This window comes from Pan paniscus, chromosome 2, assembly GCF_029289425.2.
Source record: "Pan paniscus chromosome 2, NHGRI_mPanPan1-v2.0_pri, whole genome shotgun sequence".
NCBI lineage: Eukaryota > Metazoa > Chordata > Mammalia > Primates > Hominidae > Pan > Pan paniscus.
The window spans coordinates 184,990,160-185,009,946 of record NC_085926.1 but is presented as its reverse complement, the minus strand read 5'-3'; the positions used below and the strand labels follow the sequence as shown (position 1 = coordinate 185,009,946).

General features: G+C 41.8%; 1 protein-coding gene across 1 annotated transcript; it reads left to right on the top strand.

The window, feature by feature from the left end:
- Positions 1–517: 517 nt before the first annotated feature.
- On the top strand, positions 518–19,147 carry RPL39L (ribosomal protein L39 like). The gene is made up of 3 exons (XM_008955873.7): positions 518–853; positions 12,033–12,096; positions 18,767–19,147. Exon 3 carries the CDS (start codon positions 18,795–18,797, stop codon positions 18,948–18,950), a length of 156 nt encoding a protein of 51 aa, XP_008954121.1. The 5' UTR covers positions 518–853; positions 12,033–12,096; positions 18,767–18,794; the 3' UTR covers positions 18,951–19,147.
- Positions 19,148–19,787: the final 640 nt, after the last annotated feature.

Below are 19,787 nucleotides of genomic sequence, written 5' to 3'. Positions count from 1 at the left end.
TTGTATAGATATTTGCATTAGCAGAAATCCCATTTTGTTCATGTTGTTTTTAAATAAAGTGACTCATTTAAAATTTAGTTGCATTTTAAAAATCTGTGTTATGGGAGTGGTAATACTGACTCCAGGCAGGGAGATGAGACAATTGTTAGAGACGCAGGGATGGAGCTGAGAGGTCCTCCTGGTCTCCAATGGCCCGGCGGTGGCTCGATGGGAGGGAGAGCGCCCCCTGGAGGCGTTGGCGGTTCCTGGCTCGTGTGCTCGCGGGAACCCAAGCTGTGAGCCTCTGGCCCCGCCAGGGCGTACGAATCCTTTCCTCGTTTATCCAGTATTAAGTCACGCTGTGTGCTAAGTACCGTGGCCAGGCAGCAGCTAGACAACGCGCTGAGGTAAAATAGAGAACTAAGGAAGAATGGGGGACCCCAAAGTCAACTTGGTGACACATCACACGCAGGAGTCGGACCCACGGCCCCCCGGGCCACAGCTCAGTGGGGCGGGACCGCCCGGGCCTGGGCGGGGCCGGGGCGGGGCCTGTCACTGGGGAAATCACCGCCTTAGCATCCGGGGAAATCGCCGTCTTAGCATCCGGCGCGCGGCGGTTGAATTGCTGCGCCCAGCGAGGCAACCGCTTCCGAACGCCAGGTGGGGGCGAGGCGTCTCGGAGTCTCAGAGACACCAAGGCCCCTGCGACAAGGTGGCTGCAGCTAGGCCGGGGGCGTCAGGACGACGGAGCGGGTTCGGGTCGGTGACACGCAGACCTGAGGGAGCTGGGCCCGCCTTTTCCGCCCGCGCCCCAGGCCCTTGCAGATCGAGATTTGCGTCCTAGAGTGGGAAAAAAGCAGAGGCCAGGGCGCCGGTAAGTAAAGGTTCCTCCTCACCCGCCGCCAGGGCCCGGTCCGCCCAACGAGCAGGGCGGCGTGAGGGTCACGGGCTGGAAACAACAATGCCACAGCTCAAGCCGACTCCAACAGTAGTAGCGTTTTTGTTTGTTTGTTTGTTTTTTGAGACAGGGTCTCCTTCCGTCGCCCAGGCTGGAGTGCAGTGGTGTGATCTCGGCTCACTGCAGCCTCCGCCTCCGGATTCAAGCGATTCTCCCGCCTTAGCCTCCTGAGTAGCTGGGGTTACAGGCGCGCGCCACCACACTCGGCTAATTTTTGTATTTTTAGTAAAGACGGGTTTCACCATATTGGTCAGACCAGTCTCGAACTCCCGACCTCAGGTGATCCGCCCGCCTCGGCCTCCCAAAGTGCTGGGATTACAGGCGTGAGGCGCTGCTCCTGGCCTACAGTAGTGGCTTCTGGAGGCCACTCAGGCACCCCCTGTTTCTAGCTTAGAGAAGGAGGAAATCGACAATAAAGTAGCCTTAAAGGGATCCATGTTCCGCCCTGCCACCTCTTCAGATGTCAGCGTTGTCCAACTAGTGTCCCTAGAATTACCCAGGATGTGAGTGGCACTGATTCATCAGTGGTTTAATCAGCAAAAGCAAGTGTCTTACCTATCTGCCTCATCTGCTCACTGCCTCTTTCCAAGGCGTTCTCACAGGCGCTAACACTTTCTTTTCCTCCATTAATTCCAGTAGGTAAGATTTTGCAGTCTCCTTTAAGGTCCCCGTTTCTCAAAGATAGCCCAAGGAATCTCGCCATTTCCTTGCCTTTTACACATCTGGATTCATCCAGAGACATAAACCCTGACCAGGACTAGCTTCAAAAGGGTCCCACCCGTGCAGTCACATAGGGCTCAGAAGGGCCCTGTACTTATTTTCTTGCTCTGCTATGGCAATCTTGAAATTCTTAATTTTTAAACCAGCACCCGCCTCCCCTCCCCGCCACCTCCACAACATTTTCATTTTGCACTGGGCCTGGCCTTAATTCTCAATTTTCTCAAAGGCTGCCATGTAACTATATAAAAATATAGTTAAAAGAGTTTCTTCTCTAGACATGTCTTTAGTCACTAGGACATCAAGAGACAGGACGGATGCTTGTATTAACTAAGAGTTGTTGGAATCATAAAGGCTTTGTAATCCAATACTCACCCTCCACGACTTCTCAATTTCAGAACCTAAGAGAGTTTGCTTAGAGAAAGAACCTGAGAGGTTGTAAAGCTGAGCTGACCAAAGCTCATTGAATCACATGTAGCTATTCAGCACTTGAAATGTGGCTGGTCTGAAAAAAGATGTGCTACAAATGTTAAAACGCACACCAGCTTTTAAAGTCTCTTTTTTTCCTTTTTTTTTTTTTTTGAGACGGAGTATCCTTCTGTCGCTGGAGTGCAGTGGCGCAATCCCGGCTCACTGCAACTTCTGCTGCCCGGGTTCAAGTGATTCTCCCGTCTCAGCCTCCCGAGTAGCTGGGATTGTGGTAGCTGTGCCTGCCACCACACCCGGCTAATTTTTGTATTTTTAGTAAAGACGGGGTTTCACCATGTTGGTCATGGTTGGCCAGGCTGGTCTCGAATTCCTGACCTCAGATGATCTGCCCTCATCAGCCTCCCAAAGTGCTATGATTGCAGGCGTGAGCCACCGCACCCGGCCAATTTTTCTTTTTCTTTTTTGGAGACGAGTCTTACTCTGTTGCCCAGGCTGGAGTGCAGTGGTGCAACCTCGGCTCACTGCAGCCTCCGCCTCCCAGGTTCAAGTGATCCTCCTGCCTCACCTCCCCAAGTAGCTGGGACTACAGGCATGTGCCACCACGCTGTCTAATTATTTTGTATTTTTAGTAGAGACGGGGTTTCACCATGTTGGCCAGGCTGGTCTGGAACTCCTGACCTCAGGTGATCCTGAGCATTTTGGCCTCCCAAAATGCTGGGATTACAGGTGTGAGCCACTGCACTTGATCCTTTTTTTTTTTTTTTTTTTTTTTGAGGAAGAGTGTTGTTCTGTTGCCCAAGCTAGAGTGCATTGACTCAATCATGACTCACTACAACCTCATCTCCTTGGCTCAAGCCATCCTCTTGCTGCCTCAGCCTCCCGATCACAGGCATGCACCACCATGCCCAGCTAATTTTTAAATTTTTTTGTAGAGATGAGGTCTCACTATGAGAAACATACTCGGGCTGATCTCAAACTCCTGAGTTGAAGCAATCCTCTCGCCTCCCAAAATGTTAGGATTACAGGTGTGAGCCACTGCACTCAGCCTAAAGTCTCCTTTTTAATTTAAAATATTTTATCCACCTTTATATTAATTACATGCTTAAATGGTATTTTAAATAAATCAGATTAAATAAAATATATTCAAATTAATTTTACCTGTTCCTATTTATTTTTTAACATGACTCAGAAAATTTTAAATTGTAACTATATGTGGGGCTCACATTATATTTCTTTGGGAAAACACTATTACAAAAGTTTTGAGATATTGGAAACTTCTTATAATGTTTAGAAAAACTGCCTTCCCCACCGCCCACCCCACCCAAAAAACTACTCACATTGACTCTTATCTCCTAGAAAATACCACTACCTACTCTTATCCTATGCGATCCATATCAAACAGCCTTACTAACCCAGCTTAACTCAAAGGCCTTGGCAGTTAAAGAACCACAACCTAATTACAGATGGTCTAGGACTGCAGAGAAAGGCTCAAACTTCCCTCAGCTGTTGCATTAGAACCAATTCAGTTGCTGGCAGACCTATCTCTACTGCTTTGGCTGTTTGATTGTCCAGTTTTGCATAAGTGAACTGTAAAACTATAGAGAAAGGAAGAAAGATGTCATCAGGGAGGGTGGTCACCTCACCAACCTTCACTCCTAATTATATTGTTACAAACTCTGGCACTGCAGCATCCTTGGGCTGACTTCTTTTTGTCAGTCACACCACTTTAAAAAGTAATTAGCTTTAGTGAAGAAATTGCCGATGCTCTAGTCTGAAGTGTAGATAGGGACAGAAAATTACCTGTAAATTTAAGCTTTCACTTGAGCAGTCTCCATTAGTTATGGAATATAAAATGGGCAGACTCCAATATCTCGATCTTTAGTGTTTTGAATGGCTCTCAAAAGCAGTGTGATGAGGGAAGATGTTAGCTTTACATCAGTGTGTACTGGATGCAGTCCTAATCCAGTCCTCCTAGAGCCTCTAGTTCCATGGAAAGAGTTCTTAGTCTGTTAGTTCACATGAGTGCCAATTGTTCAAAAGAACCTGGCATCTCTCTTGCTCCATCTCTCGCCATGCGGCATACCTGCTCCTCCTTCACCTTCTACCAAGAGTTAAAGCGTCAGATGCCTAGCAGATGCTGGTGCCATGCTTGTACCACCTGCAAAACCATAAGCCAAATAAAACTCGTTATAAGTTGCCCAGCCTCAGGTATTCCTTTATAGCAACGCAAAATGGATCAACACACTTGGTTTATGTCTTCCTTTGGAAAGATAAGGCTGTTTGTGAGCTACCTCACCCACGAGTGTGTTTTGCCTATTCACTGCTTACCCGTCTGTATTAGTCTTTCATGCTGCTGATAAAGACATACCCGAGACTGGGCAATTTACAAAAGAAGGAGGTTTATTGCGCTTACGGTACCACATGGCTGGGGAGGCCTCACAATTATGGCAGAAAGCAAGGAGGAGCAAGTCACATCTTACATGGATGACAGCAGGCAAACAGCTTGTGCAGGGAGACTTCCATTTTTAAAGCCATCAGAGCTCATGAGACTTATTCACTATCACAAGAACAGCACGGGAAAGACCCGCCCTCATGATTCAATCACCTCCCACTGGGTTCCTCCCACGACACGTGGGAGTTGTGGAAGTTACAATTCAAGATGAGATTTGGGTGGGGACACAGCCAAACCATATTACTGTCCCATCATGAGGCTCAGTCTCAGCTATGCTTCTGAACTGCTTTGCCTCAGGAGCCACAGTATTTGACAAAGCCTTAGAAGCTGGATCTCCACCCCAGTAGACACCTGCAGGTGACTGAAATGAGATTGCCCCATCAGGGTGGGAGGATCTACCATCACACAGCCATGTAATTTGTTAAGAATTTAAGAAAGCTTTAAGCGAAAAAGCCTTGGCAAGTTGAGTTGGGAAAGAATGTCTACCACTGGCTCAAATTACTGCCTTTCTGAGGCTTCCCTTTCACCCAACATGCAAAGGTCACTCTTACGTGCAACAGCACCTTTCAGCTGTGATCAGGTCAGCACTGTGAGATAGAATTGAGGTGTGAACACCACAGAATGCAAAATATTTGGGAATCCCTGGAAGCATAACAGAGGTGGGAACTGGGAGTTGAAGCTCAAGCATTCCTCCTGGCACTGAGAAAGGCTTGGTCTTGTCCTGATCTCTGGCTTTTGGTAGTGAAGCCATTTGGGCCTGTAGTTTTGTTACAAGATTTTTAACTACACAATTCAACATTTTTAATAGACATAGAACTACTTAGGTTATGCACTTACATGAGCTTTGGTGGTACCCATCTCGTAAGGAATCGGTCCATTTCCTTACAAGACTTCGATGACTAAGTTGACTTTATGGGCATACAATAATTTGTGATATTATTCTATCCATTTAATGTCCTGAGACCTGTAGCATTGTCCCCTTTTTCATTGCAGATGTTGGTAATTTGTGACTTCTTTTTTTTTTTTTTTTTTTATCAGTCAGGCTAAAGTAGTTTGGGCACTACTGACATTTTGGGCTGGATAATTCTTTGTCGTATGAGGCTCACCTGTACGTTATAGGATGTTCAGCAGCATCCCTGGCCTCCACCCTCTAGATCTAGCAGCACTCCTCCAGTGGTGACAACCAAAAATATCTCCAGATACTGCCAAATGTCTCCAGAAAGGCAGAATTGCCCCTAGTTGTATACCACTGCTTTAGACTACTTTATCTCTGTTACTATGTTTTCTGTTTCAAGCATATTCATTTAATGTATACATTTTTTTTCTCTGCTGAAATTCCCCTCTGGTCATTCATGTTGCTGTCTATTTTTTTCCACTAGAACCTTCAATATATATGATTAATATATTAATCAAATATATTTTAAGTTCCATCTCTCTTAGTTCTAACACTTAGGTTATCTGAGAGTGTGGTTCTGTTGATTACTTTCCCTCTTCACAATGAGTTGTTTTTTTCTTTTTCATGCTCATAATATTTTATCAAATGCCAAGCATCTTGTGTAGGACAGTAGGGGTTGAGATAATCTATGCCCCAAAATAAGCATGCTTTTTCTGCTAGGTCAGTAATGTGGGGTCTTGAATCAGCTTACTCAGTAGTTAAGCTGGGTTTGGGTTTTATTGGTCCATCTTCAGTACACTACCAGGCTGGATTTCCTCTAATATTACCTTTTGCTTAGGGTAGCGTGCTAGAGGGATTTTCTCAATATCCTATTTCATTCTCAGCTTGCAGCCTTCCCAATGAGCCTATACCACACAGGAGTCTCTCTCCATGCTTTTGCCTTTCACCCTGCTTGTTACTTGGTGCTTGCTATCTTGGTAGAGGAGGCCAGAAGACTTGGTCATCCTGGTCCAACCTCAGTCTTGGGTAAGGAAAGGTCTGGGCAGATTTTTTGCCTTTTCCACAGTAAGAGCTTACTTCCCTGTATCAGTCTGTTTTCACACTGCTATAAAGAGCTACCCAAGACTGGGTAATGTATAAATTACCAGTTCCACATGGCTGGGGAGGCCTCAGGATACTTACAATCTGGCAGAAGGCAAAGGGGAAGCAAAGCACGTCTTAGATGGTGGCAGGAAAGAGAGTGAAGGGGGAAGTGCCACTTTTAAACCATCAGATCTCATGAGAACTCCCTCACTGTCACAAGAACAGCACGGGGGAAACCACCCACATGATCCAATCACCTCCTACCAGGTCCCTCCCTCGACAGGTGGGGATTACAATTTGACATGAGATTTGGGTGGGGACACAAAGCCAAACCATATCTTCCCCTAATAGATCTTCACCACCGAGGAGGCTCTCTCTAGTCTCCTGCCTTGTCCCAAGTCTTTTCCATCAGTACCCAGTAGAGATCATGGAAGAGAGACTGAAAGTGGAAGCAAACTGTCTTTATGTCTGAGGCTCCCAGGGGTTTTATACTCTTATGCTGGTCCACACTTGACCTTTAGCAGTTCATTAACAATTTTAGCTGAATTCTTATCAGTGTATGAGGTACTTGATGTCTCTTCTTCAGTGCTCATGTCCCTTTGCTCCTTTGCCAGGTCAGTCTTTCCTTGCATTTCAAGCTACTTTATTGGTCTGTGACCTTAGGTGGGGTGACCAGTTGTTCCAGTTTGCCTGGATCTGAGGAATTTCCCAGGATATGGGACTTTTAGTTCTCATACTGGGAAAGTCCAGTTGGTCTTCCTAACCTCAGTCAGCTCTGAGTTTCAGGAAAAATTATTTCGTAGTTCTTCTGGTTGTTGGCATAGGAGCGATGCTCTTTCTAGGTTTCTACATCCTAGGCAGAAGACAAATTACTGAAATATTTATGCATGTTGAATATGGACAAAAGTGGCTCTTGAGATAGTGAGAAACCATACGGGGGAAACATCTGTTTCTTACTAAAGCAGGGAAGTTCTTGTGAAATATTCCCGAAAATAGAGAATAAGGAAAATCATTTCAGCATCTGCCATTCTTTTGTCTGTCAGCATCAGATTTACCTGATTACCTAAATGAACTCTCATTGAAGAGGTGGGTCCGCACCTATTCCTTCTACACCTGTAGTCAGCATTCAACCAGCACCAGACTTATACTTTACCCCCAGAAACTGAGCATCTTTCATAGATTTTTGAGCAAAACTTTTTTCAAAAAAAATCTGTATTCTTTCTTGTCAAAGGAAGATGGCTGAGTGTAGCAGTAATCTTTGAACATTAATATTGACCATCTCTGGGTGAATAAGCCTGTGTGTGACACATGCATGTATAATCTTGCTATCAGCTGCCTGGGGGCATATTTGGTTTATGTTACCATGGGCAATACCTCTGGTATTGTGTTTTTTTATTTCAGATATTGTGGGAACCAGGAGTGTTTGTGACCCCTGCAACCATAACTAGTGGTTGTGTGGTAGGCAGCCTCAAGGAAATGCTCTGTATCTGGTGTGACGACGAAAGCGTTATCATGTGCTCAATTACTCTTCTGAGCATCCTTGAGTATCCAAGAAAAATATAACCTCTTGAGGAGCTTATAGTCTGTGTATGTGATATCTTCCTATTAAATAGTCAAGATAGTGACATTAGTACAGCAGAATCAACACAGAAATCTTAAAACTGGGAACATTTATAATTTCAACAACTGTAGGCTTTATACAGCTGTAGATATAAAAATAACAGCTAAGACCTGTATTGTGTTTGTTATGTGCCAAGCATTGTCCTAAATATTTTACACTCATTACTATGCTAAATCCTCACCTACATAAGCTTTATAACAACCTTATGATGTTAGATATTATTATCCACATATTACAGATTAGAAAAAAGGAACAACATGGCTAAGAAATGTGTTCAAGGTCACACTAACAGCTAGTGGTGGCAGTGAGACTTGAGCCTGTGCAGTTTGTTTCCACAGTTCTTTTGTTGTTGTTGTTGTTGTTTTGTTTTGTTTTAAATGAGAAGGAGTCTCGCTCTGTCTCCCAGGCTGGAGTGCAGTGGCGTGATTTGGCTCACTGCAACCTCCGTCTCCTGAGTTCAAGCAATTCTTCTGCCTCAGCCTCCCAAGTAGCTGAGATTACAGGCACCAGGCACCATGCCTGGCTAATTTTTGTATTTTTAGTAGAGACAGGGTTTTACCATGTTGGTCAGGCTGGTCTTGAACTCCTGACCTGCCTCGGCCTCCCAAGATCAGGCAGATGATGTGCCTGCCTCGGCCTCCCAAAATGCAGGCAGGTGATGTGCCTGCCTCAGCCTCCCAAAATGCTGGGATTAGAGGCATAAGCCACTGTGCCCGGCCCTCCAGAGTTCTTTTAACCACTGTGACAGTGGTCGCAAATACAGAAGAGATAAAATATTTCAACTTGCAGGATGATGTAGAGAAAGTGAGAGTTGTATATGTGAGAAAAGCCTTTTAAATACCACTTTGATTTTAGGTCATGTGCCAACCAAGGATGTAGAGAAAGCTGAAAGAGGACATGCTAAGGAAAGTAAGTTAGCAAGTGGTATAGTGATGCCCTGGGCTCATAAGTCAACAAACAGCATGAAATACACAGACAGTTGTGCCCATCTGATACAAATGTCATGTGATGCGGATGACTCAGTAACAGCGGAAGTGCTACAAAAAGAAAAAAACTTGTAAGAACAGCCCTACCTCTGCATATAAAATACTTGAGTACTTTCAGTTTCAAAATTAAAGATTGCTCAGAAACCACCTGCCATACAGAAGATATTTAGGATGAAAATTTTTGTCAAATGATTGAGAATGTGTTAGGCCATTCTTACATTGCTGTAAGGAAATACCTGAGACTGGGTAATTTATAAAGAAGAGGTTTAATTGGCTTATGTTTCTACAGACTGTACAGGAAGCATAGCACTAGCATCTGCTCTGCTTCTGAGGAGGCCTCAGGGAGCTTTTACTCATGGCAGAAGGTGAAGTGGGAGCAGGCACGTCACATGGCAAAAGCAAGAGTGAGAGAGACAGTTGGGGAAAGGGAAGTACCACACACTTTTAAATGACCAGACTCACAAGAACTCACTGTCACGACGGCAGCACCAAGCCACAAAGGATCCATTCCTACGACCCAAACACCTCCCACTAGGCCCCACCTCCAGCATTGGGGATTAGAATTCAACATGAGATTTGGGTGGGGACAAATATCCAAACTATTAGATTGGTGCAAAAGTAATTGTGGTTTAATACATCAGAGAATAAAACCAATGAATGGAAAGTACAAAGAACTTTGCTTTGAAGGTGACATCGTGGATGTTATCAACTCATGTGAAGCAAAGTAGATTCACAAATGACTAGAATATCTCACAAATCCCGAGACTGGTTCTTGTAAGAGGATACATAGGAAAGACAGGACAGTCAACAAGAATATTCAAAGCATTTGGCAAGGGCTGTCTTGAAGGAGTAGGATGCTTTGAGAGTTCTATGATGGGTTTTTTAAGCCAACTGATTATTATAATAAAGTATATTAAAACTATGTATGAGATGAAGTATTTTAGCCTAGCCCAAGGGAAATCACTAATGTCCTCTCTATACCTACTGGGTGACCTAGATGATACAATACAGCTCTTATTAAGTGGCACTTAATATGTGAGCCTGATATTCTCACAGAGGAAAAAAAAAAAAAAAAAAAGGGTGGAGGGGAGGGTATAGTGGTGACCTGGGAGTAGGGAGGAAAACTCAGATTGTGTTGAAAAATATAATGCAGCAATTTTATAGATTGGTTTCTTAAGGTTAACTTTATAGTCCAAAAGGTATAGAGGGTTCATAATCCAGTACAATTTGTAGACATTAATGAAAAGATACTACATATTTTGTGCTTTACTGTAGCATATTTTATCCTTAAGACCAGGTAAACACCATTTAATATAACAAGCTCAGCTAAGTCTTGGATAATTTAGAATTTTCTACTCAAAAGAACTGAGTGAGGATGTCCTTTTGTAGAACGAATTATGTGCTTAAGGTATTGTTGTCAGTGAGGAGGAGGAGGAGCACTGCTCTCCTAAGATCAGCTCTATTCCGAGGCCATGGTTATGCTTTTGTTTAAAAAAATGATTATTACTTTCTAAATCGAAGTGATCCCAGAGAAGACTGGGTTTGAGGCTTGGTGAAGGTTACATTATGAGTAAAGGACACAGAGGACATTGGATTGGCAGTGTTCAGTGTGTGTGGCTTTTCACGTCTCCCCAAATCCGCCTAGGAGATGTATTTAGACTACTAAAACCCATTGTTCTACCTGCTCAGGAAGCGAGCTTATCAAACCTCTTTTATCCTGAGCTATATTATCTTGAAATTGCAGTGTATTAACTCACATGGTGCAAAAACTGCCTTTCACTTGTCTGACCATCTGGATCTAACATTCGATATTCAGAAACAATCCTTGCTAAGCTATCATCACCGTCTTGCCACATAGCCTGTAGTTGATATGATAATGATTAGGCATCATAACATATGGCCATTTTGCAACAGTGGAAGGAGAGGACGTTGTAAGGGATGGGTGCATACAGCTCTCTGCAAGCAAGAGGTATAATAGTGCTGAGCAAAGCAAGAGGTATAATAGTGCTGAGCAAAGCAAGAGGTATAATAGTGCTGAGCAAAGCAAGAGGTATAATAGGGTCTGGCTAGGTGTTACCACATAAATGGACGTTGGACGTATCATGATGTTTATAGGCATAACGAAACCCAACTGCATATGTTTTTGCCATAGCCTCAGTCAATAGCTTGCCACAGGGAAGCATTACACACAGACCTTGCCGTGGGGACTATTTGGTTGTTCAGATACCTGTCTGGTACATCACAAGGCATAGACAGCTACTGCCTAGCTGCCAGAATCAGTAACTATAATAACTGTTACAGGCCAGGCATGCTGGGACATACCTGTAGTCCCAGCTACTCAGGAGACTGAGGCAGGAGGATTACTCGAGGCCAGGCATTTGAGGCTGCAGTGAACTAGGATCATGCTACTCTGCTCCAGCATGGACAACAGAATGAGACCCTGTCTCAAAAAAGAGAGAAAGAAATGTATATTAAAAAACTGTTATAATGGTTTCCTCACAGAGGAAAGGTGAGGAGGGCTTGTATAATAACTATGTTGATACCATGAATCAAAAAAATGGCAAATATTACTGTTTTTTGAAGTTTTTGGAAGAATCTAATCCCCCCAAAGAGCTTATTTTTCATAAACACAAGAAACAGGTGTACACATCCCACATTTTATTAATGTTGTTTGAGGATTTGTGAGTGGGAATTCAAAAGCAAGCACAGGCTGCACTGATCAGTTTAATATTATGTGTTTCAATTTTGTTGTCATTGCCTCTCTTTCTGCAAAAAGACTTCCCATATTTTCTCTTAAGGTTTTCACAAATTTCAGGCCAATTGATGAACATTACTTTCACCCATAGGTAAGGTTTAACTGAAAATAGTAGGATCTTACTGTTACCATTACACACTGGATATTTTCTTTTCAGATTTTATTTGGAGAGAAGCAAGCATCTTTGCCTCTTTGGAGTAGGAAATTCAGACTTGAAAAAGGTAGGATTTTCTTCCTCTTTCTTTCAACTTGTGAAGAAAAAGTGTAATTTTTAAAATTGGACACTTTGTTAAAAATTTAAGATAGTTTCTTTTTAGTTTTGTAGATATTTTTAAATTAGGGATGAAGGCTGTAGATAGTATATCTGAATTTTAAACAAGTGTTTTAAATATGGTTTTCAGAAACTTAGACTAAACTTTTCTCATCTTAATTTTCAAAGCTATTTAATTTTGTGAAAAATTACATTGCAAACTAAAGTGAAAGGAGTTATGTCTTGGAACTTCACAAACTTTTACATTTTATACTTTAGGCACTGATTATAAATGAAGGTGGTGGGATGATGGTAGACAGGATTTATGCCATGGCATTTGAACTGTATGATTGAATGGGAAAGGGAAACCAGTTATCTCACTATGCATTAAAATAGGCACTAAAGTGTAAATGTGTAGTTTAATAATGACACCTGTGTAATAACTACCCAGGCTAAGAAATAGAAAATTACCAGCGTTCTAGGAAATATACGCATATTGCTTCTAAGTAACAGCCCTTCTCCACACAGGTGGCCACTATCTTTACCTGTATACTAAAATTCTTTTTTTCATACCAGTGGTTCTCAAAGTGTGGTGTGGCATCAGTATCATCTGGGAATTTGTTAGAAATGCAAATTCTTGGGTCCATTCTCTGATGTATTACATTTATATATTTTTTATGGGATGTATATTTATATGATAAAAATGTAAAGCAATGATTCTCAAACTTTAACATGCATCAGAATGACCTGGGTGGGCTTTTAAAACACAGATGCTGGGTCCTACCTAGAGTTTCTAATGATCTCTTTCTATTGTCTGTTTTAATCATTGATTCCAATTTTCTTATATGATGGTTATGTTTGACCCTCTGCTAGTCATTGCACTTGAAATGTCATTTTGTGGAAATAATTGTCTGGCCTGTAATTAAGATACTTTGTCCCAAAGATCACACATATTTGCTTTTGTTGGGTACCTGCAGGTACCACAAGTTTGGGCCCACCTGTTCAAAGTTTGATATTTCCTGGACAACTCAGAGGAGTCTCAGCGCATTCACATTATTACAATTCTTGTTCACCTTCACTCTGAGATTTTGGATCCCAGATTGTTGTAGGAGAAGGTCTCCTGACAGACTCCCCAACTTATATGAACCCAGGGTTTTGTTTTCAATCTCCCCTGTACTCTGAAAGGCTGTCAAAATGGAGGTCCTAATGTTCTGGGATTAGCAGTGCTTTCCGTGAAAAAGTGGCTTCAGGCTTGTTTACTTCTCTTGATTCTTTGCTTCTCTTAACTTTTGGCCTGATAATTCCTTACTATTTTGTAATCTCTTTGAGGCTTTTTAAAATATTATTTGAAATATATTTTACCCAGTTTTTTAGTTGGTTTGTTTTCAGCTGGCAGACTGACCTAAATAACCTGGGCCACCATTACTAGAAATGGAAAATAAATTAATAAAGCACAGTATTTTTCAAAATACTGTGGTTTTTCAAAACATTAAAAAGCAATAGATGGGCCGGGCGTGGTGGCTCAAGCCTGTAATCCCAGCACTTTGGGAGGCCGAGGCGGGCAGATCGCCTGAGGTCAGGAGTTCAAGACCAGCCTGGCCAACATGGTGAAACCCCATCTCTACTAAAAATATAAAAAAATTAGCTGGGTATAGTGGCAGGCGCCTGTAATCCCAGATACTCGGGAGGCTGAGGCAGGAGAATTGCTTGAACCCGGGAGGCAGAGGTTGCAGTGAGCTGAGATGGCACCATTGCACTCCAGCCTGGGCAAAAAGAGTGAAATTCCATCTCAAAAAAAAAAAAAAGAAACCAATAGATGTTTATATTTTTGGGAACAGAAAGTTCTTATTTTTAGTCTGCAAGTTTAATCAGACATGGGACACACAAGATGGTTTGGATACAAAAACTTTTTTGTTAAAAGATTCCCGGAGTTCCATATTTAAAAATATTTTATGACCTTTAACCTTATGACCTTAAATAGTAATATAACCTTTAACCACTCCGGAGTGCTCTGATATTTACTCAGTGGGTTCCAAGAAATGCTTCCCACGACTTCAGAAAGCCTCACAAAGTGCAGAGGTGTGCCTAATACAGATCCACTTCACGATTTGTGATAGTGATATCAAAACACTAGGGGCTCAGTCTAGGTCCCATTGCTTACCGCACAAAAAGAAGCAAGTATTACCAGGGAAGACTTATTATTTTACAGTTGATGTCAACCAGAGAGACCAGAGCCAAACCTCAAATCCATCTCCTCGCTCCAGCCAAAGTTAGGGGTTTATATAGTGGGGAAGGAAGACAGGAGAGGCAAGGAAGAGGAGTTGATCAACAGGCAGCAGGTGGTCGAATGGGGGATCTAGTATCTCACTGTAACCACATGTGGAAAGACAGTGATTAGGGATGGGTAAGGAAGAGGTAGTGGTCAACAGGCAGCAGGTGCTTCTTCTTGTCTGAGTGCAGCGATTCAGAAAGCCACAAGATGCAGGAACTCTCCAGTTCCGAGCTACAAATAACAAAGGGTGCTTTTCACATCACATAGAGGCTTTCCAGCCATGACACTTCTTAAGTTACAAGGCAAGTTATGGCCAACCTCCATCCAACCCTTAGTTGATAACTTTTGTTTAAAACAACACATTGACCTTTAAACCAATATGATGCCACCATTATTTTCACACAACTTATCACTTAAAAATCAAAATATTGCTCTCACAAGTATAAAATTTCTTAGTATAAATTTCCATTTCTTATTATAAAATCCTACTTTATGAAAAGGTATGGAGAGCCAGGACCACCATGAAGCCCACTCAGTTTAACCACTTCTTTATAGACATATCGTATTGCATCCCATGTGTTTTGTTGTCTGGGATGTAGGTATTTGCCTTATTTAGTAGCACATGCTCCTCCTCCTTTCCCAGCTAGAATATGATCTAAAGACATGTGGTTTTAGACCACATTTATTATGGCTACCATTTCTTTGGCATTACTTTTACATAGCTGGTCATATATAATAGCTGTATCACTGATTGCTGAGGTTGCTCAGTCAACTGAACTTTGGAAATTATATAACAAATTCTGTTTCTGAGCCTAATAAGAATTTTGAGGAACCATTTAATGGCCCCAGTGGTCTAATTTAATGGCCTAATTTAAGTGGTCTAACCATTTAATGGCCCCAGTTATGCCCAAATAGCTGCCACTACTGTATTCCTCAGGCAGCCATTGGTGTGCACATGACCTCTATATCCAGTAAGTAGAAGAATGAGGAGTGGGCCTATACTTTTTGCCAAAATCCAGAGTCCAATTTTTGATATTCAGTATAGATGTTAAAGAATGGGACCCTTATGAGCACCTTGATTTTACAAGCACTAGTGCCTTGAACCCTCAGAATCATCTAGATATGGTTGAAGATTATGCTTAGGACAGCAAGGGGCAGGAAATGTATGTCTCGGGGTTTAGGGATATATCATCTTTCTTGAAGCGCCAGTTAAATGGCCAAGTATGATTGCATCTGATAGAGATTTAATAAATCTCATGAGCCTCCATCTCCACATGTGCTTTCTTTCAACTGCAGCAGGCCTTCCATTTATGATCACTTAATAAACTTCGCCTTTGCATAGGCTATCCAGTTTCTAGAATTTGCCCAGTTTTTTTACTTGGTACCATGATTTCCCATCTCTCAATTTTCTGGAATGAAGTGTGTATCTCCAGTACTTAGGATCTATATTATACTGTATTTGCAGCCTCTAGACTAATTAGATAACTTAGCATATAGCCAGAGGTATGTAATTCAATATTTTCTTGAGAAAATTGAACTCCTTGAGGTCCTCTGAATCACCTGAGATGTGTGGGGCAATTCCTAAGTGTAATCATTCCTTTTAAGGTAAAACTGCCCTCATAACCATTACTATTGTACTAGAATGAGGACTACTGACTTACTGGCTATAAGCTTATTTCAGTTGGCATTATAGCCAGTTCTTTCAGTTCTTTCACTGTCTCCAATGCAGATAGCAGATATCTCTTTGAGTTTCTTTTTAAAACTTTCCATGAGAGTTAGTTCTAGCTAAGAGCTGTATGTCACTGGCATTGAGCTTTCAGGAAATACCTGGCCAGAGCTTCTAGCCCAAAGTGTCTCCAGAGGTGAGCACCCTATCATCCTCTTCATTGGAAATGAATACTTGGAATAGTACAGTAAACTATTTGTCCTACTGTAGTTCTTTATCTTACTACAGTAAATTTTTCTTACAGAAGACTTTCAAACAAGATTGGCTTCAAGAACCCTAACCAGTACAACCAGGGTTCCCAAGGGAGAGGGTGTTAAGACTCTGGGTTTGTTGGCAACCCAGTCTAGTTCTTTCCCTGTATTCTTGAAGACTTTTTTTCTGAAGTGGTTGGAGCCAAATAGTCACTGATAGATTGTATAGAGGGAATTAATATACGAAGGGTAGAACAGGGTCTGCTAGATAGCTAGCTAAAGTCAGCATGTGGTCAATTTAAGATGAACTGTGATTGGTAGCTAAAAGTTCTTTGCTGCTAATGTATGGGAAGAAAATAAAAGGATTGGGCAGAAATAGTAGTGTACTTTCCCTATCTTTATCACCCATTTGGCATTTTCAGGCCTATTTGTTATTCTCGTAACCTGTAGACTCCTACAAGGATACTTGGAGCTTAGTTTTCAGTGTTTTATATTTCATGAAACATTTGTATCTCAACCACACCCCACACTATACCCCAACTTAGTTGCCTACTCATCTGTTACTTGCATATAAAGTCTCCTGCTCCTGAAAGTTCCCAGTGGGAAGATGTACAAATCTGGGGACACTGGCCTCCCCACTAGGGCAGTTGTCTCAGAAGTGTCTGAAGTTTGGATATTAGGGTTGAAGGGCAGACAGTATAATTAGCACTCTTATTTCTTCTGGTATTTCCTTACCATGATATTTATGGGTTGCCCATCAATTTGGACTTTTTTTCCACCCCATTTTTCAATACCTAGACTAATAGGTATTTCTATTGAGAACTTCCTTTTTCTCTTTTTTAAATTTTCCTCTGTTTTCTTTTGGTTATTTTGAGAGCTGAAATTCACAGAAGTATCCTAAATTATCTTTTCCAAAATTGTTATAGCAAAGACTGCTAGTTATCTACTCTGCTATTCATTCTTCTTCCTTTTTCTTTAGCAGAACCTGATTTGTGTGGGGTTAGGGGCATCATGTGCTCAGCTAAAAAACTATAGTGCCCATCCTTCATTACTGCTAAGGATGGCAGTGGAACACAGTTCTTGCCAATAAGGTGTAATCAAAGGTATTGAGAGAGATACCTAGTAAAGCTCCTTAAAAGCTGGTAGCCTCACAGCATGTACTCTTTTGCCTTTCTTTCTTTCTTTCTCTTCCTCCTGCCTGCATGTTAGGGGAGATGCCAGACATAGAATAAACATCTCACAACAGTGAGCCATAAGACAGAAACCAAGATAATAGCTTGGGTCACATCTGAAGAGACTGGGTTAGACACTGTGTGTGAACTCAGACAGTCAGAAACAGTCATACTTTTTGCGCACTACCACTATCGCCATTATCTTAGAGTTAAAAAAAAAAATGCCTTTGTCATGACAGATCCATACTGTTTGTATATCTGCAACACTGTTTGCAGTAAGACTTTACTGCCATCATGTAATTACTCTCACAATCTGAGATGTAGACATTATTTTGCACCTGAATCATTAAGAATAACTACTGTGTCTCTGGCCCCAGGTTGATGTTCGTTAATTATGGAGGACCCAAGATCTTTAAATGGAGTGGTAGCATGCAATTCAGTAGATGGCAATGTGGTCAATTTTGATAATTAGATAAAAATATTAGTATGCACAGCCAGTGGCTTTTAAAATAGTAGTAACATGAAAGTACCATGAGGTAGTTTTACAGCAAATCTCATGTTTTAAATGTATACATTCATATTTTAAGTGTTGTGGGGATGAATTACTTGTTTTATAGGTTTCTATTTTCAACCATATTTTCCTGTTCTGTACTATTTGCCATAGCAGGACACTGGAAAAGATTTAAGACCTCCAAATGTAAAGGGTTATTGAGAAAGAGTTGCCAAAAAAGGGTCACATATTAGTTAGATAAGTTGTAGTTACAAAATAATATCTACAATATCTCAATTTATAGAAAGACTATTCTGCATGTACATCTGTCTTAACTGGAAGGCTCTTATAATATCAAGTTGTTAATATTGGGGCTTTTTCTAGCTAGATGGGATAATAGTTTTTTTTAGTGTTCTATTGCTTTAATTTTTCTGTAATGAACTGGTATTACCTGTTCGTAACTTTTTTAAAGTTGAAAATAATTCCTCTTGATGGACATTTAACAAGAGAAGCAGAAGTATGTTGCTGAGAAATGAGTAGCATCAAGTCAGGAACAGTAGGAACAAAGGGACTCCTGCCTTTGCTGCTGATCCACCAGAACAGCCATCAGACTCCTCAGACCGCTGCTGGCTCCTGAGCTGCTCCTGAGCTGCCTGTGGGATCCTGAGTGGCAATGAGCCCTCGCTGTGGCACCAAAGATCCTCTTTCTTGTCTTGTTATTTCTTCATGTTACCTTATCCTATCCTATGGTAATATTGTCTCTGTCTCTCTCTCCCTTTCTCCGCCATAGTGGTGTGTGGTTGACTCTGTTTCTCGCCATGTCTTCTCACAAGACTTTCACCATTAAGCGATTCCTGGCCAAGAAACAAAAGCAAAATCGTCCCATCCCCCAGTGGATTCAGATGAAACCTGGTAGTAAAATCAGGTCCAACTCCAAAAGGAGGCATTGGAGAAGAACCAAGCTGGGTCTATAAGGAATTGCACATGAGATGGCACACATATTTATGCTGTATCAAGTTCACGATCATCTTACGATATCAAGCTGAAAATGTCACCACTATCTGGACAGTTGCACATGTTTTACTGGGAATATTTTTTTCTGTTTTTCTGTATGCTCTGTGCTAGTAGGGTGGATTCAGTAATAAATATGTGAAAGCTTTTGTTTCAAAAATGTCTCGGTCATCTTTAAAAACTGTCCCTTCATTTATTCGGTAAACATCAGGATCTGTGCTGTATGCCAAACCCCTGGGTAATGCGGAGGATAAATGCTGAGCCAAATAGACCTTCAGCCTGTGGTGAGAGGGATAGATGCTGCTCAGATCATGCAGATGTATAAATGGGACAAAATGAGATCAGGACTACAGAGGAAAATAAGATACAGAGAAGGTAGAGTTCCTGGGCAAGTGGGGAGACCCACTTTATGCCTTCAGTATGTGTTCAGAACTCAATATAAGTTAAGACCTATAGGAGGCACGAGTCAAGTAAGTGAAGATTGTCATAGGGAGAACAAGTATTTTAGGCAGAGGAAACAGCATGTTTGAAGGCCTTGAGCAGCAATGAGCACATTATGTCCTTAGGGAAGTGAAAGGAGCATAGAAAGGAGCTGGCTAGAGCGTAGAAAGCAGAGGGAATGACTCTAGGTGAGTTTGCAGAGCTAAGTAAAGGCCAAACCACATAGGGCTTTATAAATCATTAGAACTTTGTGCCTTTTTCTCCTAAGCAATCAGCAACCATTGAAAGGTTTTGAACTGAAACCATACTTCAATCAGGTCAGTTTTCACACTGGCTGTATTATGGAAAATGGATTTGAA